This window comes from Mastomys coucha, unplaced genomic scaffold, assembly GCF_008632895.1.
Source record: "Mastomys coucha isolate ucsf_1 unplaced genomic scaffold, UCSF_Mcou_1 pScaffold5, whole genome shotgun sequence".
Classification (NCBI taxonomy): Eukaryota; Metazoa; Chordata; class Mammalia; order Rodentia; family Muridae; genus Mastomys; species Mastomys coucha.
In genome coordinates this window covers 50,517,331-50,523,057 of record NW_022196911.1, presented here as the reverse complement: position 1 = coordinate 50,523,057, position 5,727 = coordinate 50,517,331, and the positions used below count along the sequence as shown (strand labels likewise).

At 47.2% G+C, this 5,727-nt stretch overlaps 1 protein-coding gene across 1 annotated transcript in view; it reads left to right on the top strand.

Annotated features, from left to right (window-relative positions):
* The window catches only part of Atox1 (antioxidant 1 copper chaperone), an 18,936-nt gene that overhangs the window by 6,333 nt on the left and 6,876 nt on the right, over positions 1 to 5,727 (top strand). Inside the window, exon 2 of the mRNA XM_031353578.1 lies at positions 1,733 to 1,808. Within this exon, the coding sequence (XP_031209438.1) occupies positions 1,733 to 1,808 (76 nt within the window). The remainder of the gene's footprint in view (positions 1 to 1,732; positions 1,809 to 5,727) is intronic.

Below are 5,727 nucleotides of genomic sequence, written 5' to 3'. Positions count from 1 at the left end.
CTGTGTAGCCTTGGCTGTCTTGGAACTCACTCTGTAGACCAGGCTGGCCTCGAACTCAGAAATCTGCCCGCCTCTGCCTCCTAAGTGCTAGGATTAAAGGCGTGTGCCACCACCGCCCGGCTAAACTAGGACTTTGTACATGCTAGGCTAGCAATGTACCACTGAATTACATTTCCAGGCTGGAGAACTTGTTTTTCAAAAGGAAGAGAGAAATGGGAGAATATAATTGTCAGAATCCAGCCAAGAGAGAAAATATCTATATCATCCTGCATATCATACATTTACATTAAGATTGATAACAGTGCTGGAGAGATGACTCATCGGTTAAGAGCACTGCCTGCTCTTCCAGTGGTCCCAAGTTCAAGTCCCAGCAACCACATAGTAGCTCACAACCATCTGTAATGGGCTCTGATACACTCTTCTGGTATGTCTGAAGACAGCTACAGTGTACTCACATATATAAAATAAGTAAATAAATCTAAAAAGTAAAGATTCATAACAGTAGCAAAATTACAGTTATGAAGTAGCAATGCAATGGTTTTATGGTTGGGGGTCACTACAATAGGAGGAACTGTATTAAGCTGAGAACTACTGCTCTAGAGCAACTCCAGAAGGGAGCGGGGCAGAAGCCAACATTGTGACCAGCTTAGTCACATACCAGTGGTGGTTTAGCCTTATGTTGAATACACACAAGCTTACCCTGCAATGTTATGGAATGAACTCTTGAGGACATAAACACCTGGAGGCAGAGAAAGTAGAGATCATGGTGGTGGCTGGCTGCCACATGTCAGATCCCATGTTTGTCCCATTCTCCAGCCTGGGGAAGGGACTGGTACCCATGAGTTAAGCCACTTAGGGCATACAATTTGTGAGTATTGGAGCCCAGATGCTCTCGTTTCCAGATTGTGAAGGAAGGGAGGATAGGCACAGTCCCTCTCTGAAAAACAGCCAAAGATCCCAGAAATTGTCTAGCAGTGATATTGACCACCGACTCACTCATAAAATGGGGTGGTACCTCCTCTGTGCCCCATGCTGTTCCTAGTATTCTGGGTGCAGCACTGAATTGAACTGAAGCCCAGTCTTGTGGGTACTTGCCTGCTTTGACTTGTAATATCTCAGAGGTTGGAGGAGCTCAGGAACCTGGGATCCCTTCCCATCTGCCTGCAGTGCAGGGAGCCTAAGAAGTCCCTCCCCTCCTTGGAACTCAAGTGCCGCCTTTGAGCACTAGGTGCTTGGATCAGAGCAGGGTGACCACGTATATGAGTCACCTGCCTACTGACATAATCTATGTCCCTGTCCAGGCTCCTGAGCAGTCCATGGTGACTCCAGTGTTGAAAATAGTGTTATAGTAAAAAACCAGGTCCCGGATCTAATGAGAGTGGGGCCTGCTGCTCGTGGCTTCCCTGGTCATGAGGCAAAGTCCACAGCTCACAAAGCAGTGACCTCGAGGGAGAACTGGATAAGAGCTTCTCACACAGCCCTGCAGGTGGTCCTGGTCATCATGTGCCAGACCTTGCAAAAGACATGGAGACCGTCTCTGTTGGTGCTGCTGTGATACATGGAAGCCCTGTGTCCCCCTCCCCCCTTACCTGTTGACTAGATTGGACTCACAGACAGGCTTCCGGTGAGATTGTGTCCACCCTTTCTGGCTCCCTGTCAACTCCTGAGTAGCCCCTGCAACGGTGTTTGGGTCACTCTAGAGCCTAGCTCATAATCTCTCTCTCTCTTGCAGAAGCACGAGTTCTCCGTGGACATGACCTGTGAGGGCTGTGCCGAAGCCGTCTCCAGAGTCCTCAACAAGCTGGGAGGTGAGTGTCTCTCCACTGGAGACGGATGGGGAGACTTACACAGGAGTCATGTTCAGATGTTTAAGGCCTAGAAGGATCTGAATTGCACTGCAGCTCAGCTGGGATTAACAGTGAAACTAAAATGTGTGTGCCTTGAATGCACCTGGCTGACATGGGGGTGCCTTTGGACCCCACTGCAGCCACCTCACATCTCTCTCATTCACTGAAATCCTCCCCCACTCCTCCCACCTAGCTTAGTCTTGTTTCTGAGACAGAGCCTTGCTATGTAGCCCCGGTTGTCCTAGAATGTACCATGTACACTAGGCTGGTCCTAAATTTACAGTAATCCTCCTTCCTCTGCCTTCCAAATGCTAGAATTGCAAACGTGTACCACCATACCACCATATACAACTCCATTTTGTTGAGTCTTTCAGCGCTCCCCACCCCCAGTGTCGAGATGTGTAGCTGTTGGTCATGGACTCCATCATGCAGCCTCTGCTTGAATGCTCAGTGGCTCTTTGTTTTATGAAGACAGGAAGTATTTAGAGATCAGTGACTGGATTCACAGAGCCTGAAGGAAAAAGCTGGTGTTTGGCTACACTGTCCAGCCCTGGAGCCTAGAGGTGCTAGGTAGGATGCTCCAGTGATCTCCAGTAGGTGACAACATATAGAGTGAAAACAGCCAGGCTTGGTGGTGCATGCCTGTAAACCCAGGAGGATCAAAAGTTCAAGGCTAGCCTGGGCAATTTAGGAAGGCCTTGTCTCCAAATAAAAATGCCCAAAGAGGCTCTGAGTGTAGCTCCTCAATAGAGAGCTTGCATAGCATGTATGACATTCTGGATCCAGCCCACAGTACTGCAGGAAAATAAAATCATAAGTTTATAAAAGCAAAGCAAAGCTCCATGTGGCTGTAATCCTAGCATCTGGGAAGCTGAACCAAACAAGGCAATGCCGTGGATTTGAGGCCAGCCTGGGCTACAGAGTGAGACCCTACTTCTACAACTTATAAATAAACAAAACCTAGGGCAACAGTACCGCCAAGGGGTAGAACAGCTCCCACATTGTCAGTGCACAGAGTGGGACTTTCCAAGGTGGAACTGGACAGATGACGCCAGTGCCCAAGGGGAAGTGCCTTGCCCAAATCCCACAATGAGAGTGAGTCAGGGACTTGCTTCTGAGCCCTTCCAGCTGGAATGTCTTTTTTATTTTTTTTAAAACAGGGTCTTCCATTGTAGTCCTGGATAGCCTGGAACTTACCTTGGGTAGCCCAGGATAGACTTCAAACTTTTACCAGTCCTCCTACCTCAATTGCCTGAGTTCTGGGATTATAGGCATGAACCACCGTACCCAGCTACACTGTTCACAAGAATCTGAGACACTGGGGAGAACCTGGCTGCTGACTTCCTGCAAGGGAAGATTTGATAAAAAAAGATAAGATCTGAGAATGTCAGCGTGTGCCTGAGACCCTTCAGGGATGAAATGGGGGATGCTGAAGAATGGCTCAGTGTTTAGGAGCACCCTCTTGGAAGTTTGAAACTAACTTTTTATCTTCTTTTCTTTTTCTTTTTTCTTTTCTTTTCTTTTTTTCTTTTTTTTTCTTTTTTTTTTTTTTTTTTTTTTTTTTTTTTTTTTTTTTTTTTTTTTTTTTGGCCGGGGGGAGGGAGGAGGTTCAAGACAGGGTTTCTCTGTATAGTTCTGGCTGTCCAGGCTGGCCTCAAACTCAGAAATCCGCCTACCTCTGCCTCCCAAGTGCTGGGATTAAAGGCATGCGCCACCACTGCCAGGCTGAAACTACCTTTTTCTTATGTAGAGGTTGAGAGATTGTAACCGTGCCCTGCATCGTGTGCTGGGCTGAAACTACCTTTTTCTTATGTAGAGGTTGAGAGATTGTAACCGTGCCCTGCATTGTGTGCTGACCAGCCCTGCTGGTGCTGAGAGGCCTTTGCCTTTGATAAGTGTCTCCCTGCACTGGCTAGCTGTATGTCAACGTGATGCAAGCTACAGTCATTTCAGCAAAGGGAACCTCAACTGAGAAAATGCCACCACCAGACTGCCCTGTGAGCAAGCCTGTGGTGGATTTTCTTAATTGATGATTGATGTGGGGGGGCCTAGCTCACTGTGGGTGGTGGCATACACCTTTAATCCCAACATTCTAAAGGCAGAAGCAAATGGATCTCTGTGAGTTGAAGGCTAGCCAGCCTGATCTACAGAGTGAGTTACCAGACAGGCGACGCACAGAAAACCTGTCATGAAAAACAAAGACAAAGAAACCAGGCCTGTCATTACACTAATTGGGAAGCTGCAACAGGAAAATCACAAGCTCAGGCCTCCCTGTCTGTGGAGTGAGTTTGAGAAATTCAAAGCTACTCTGAGACCTCCTCAAAATAAAAAGGATCAAGAGACCTGGGGGTGAAGCTCAGTGACAAGAGTGCCTGCTGGGTGTGTTTGATGCTCTAGGTAGCAGTAGCACACACACACACCACACACACCACACACACCACACATACCACACACACACAAAGGCTGGGGAGCCCCAGGGCTTCAGTAGTAGAATACACATGTGCAACCTAGTACCACGCTGAAAAAGAGTGAGAAAAAGAAAGAGACAGACAGACAGACAGACAGAGCACACAAGCATTAAGATACTCAGTTGAAAGGGTACTTGCTGCCAAGCTTGAGTTTAGTTCTAGGATCTACCTAGGAGAGATCTGACTCTAAGTTGTCCTCTGACCATCACACACACTCTCACACAGACACACACATGCACACCTCAGCACATGTAGCTCACTCATTTACCTCCCTCACATGTACTCTCACTTATGCTCACTGACACACTGTCATACACTCCCTTACTCAAACTCAAAACACATTCATCCTCCCGCACACTCACAGTCATACACACGCTTGTATACAGATTCTTTTCACACACTTGTTCACTCATACTTGCTAACACACACTCACCCATGTTCTTATTAAAATTAATAAAATTTTAAAAGAAAGAGGTTGGAGAGATAAGAGCACTAGCTGCTCTTGCAGAGGGATCTGGATCCAGCTCTCAGCACCATGTGGTGGTTCACAACCAAGGGAACCAATGCTCTCTTCAGACCTCTGTGGGCACCGCACACATGAGGTACACAGATATACATGCAAGAAAAACACATATGGGCTGGCAAGATGGCTCAGCGGGTAAGAGCACTGACTGCTCTTCTGAAGGTCCTGAGTTCAATTCCCAGCAACCATGTGGTGGTTCATAACCACCTGTAATGAGATTTGATGCCCTCGTCTGGTGTGTCTGAAGACAGCTACAGTGTACTTATGTAAAATAATAAATAAATAAATCTTAAAAAAAAAAAAAAAAAGAGGAGGAAATCCACTCCTAGGTGCTCTGATAAACCCAGGATCAGAGGTGAGGAGGACCCAACATCTGTCCCAACACCGGGAGTAACTGGGACCAGTGGGACCAGGCACACAGGAACTCCACCAGCCCAGTGATTCTGCGTCCTTCAGGTCTCTCTGGGCTGGTGTCCTAAGCAGACCTTGGATGCAAGCTCTGCAGCCAGTCCTACAACACCCAGAGGATGCTCCACTCCCAGGTGCTCTAACAAGCCCAGGATCACAGGATCCCAGAATCACAGGATCACAGAGACAGCTTGACTCTGAGGAGTTCTGACACAACCAGGATCACAGGAAGGACTGGCTCCAGTGAGATTTAGCAAGGGCAGGTAGCATTAGAGATAACCAGATGGCAGGGGGCAAGTGTAAGAAAATAACACAAACCAAGGTTACTTGGCATCATCAGAACCTTATTCTCCCACCATAGCAAGTCCTGGACACACCATTATACCAGAAAAGCAAGATTCAGAGATAAAATTACTTCTCATGATGATACAGGACTTTAAGAAAGACATAAATAGCACCCTCAAAGAAATACAGGAGAACA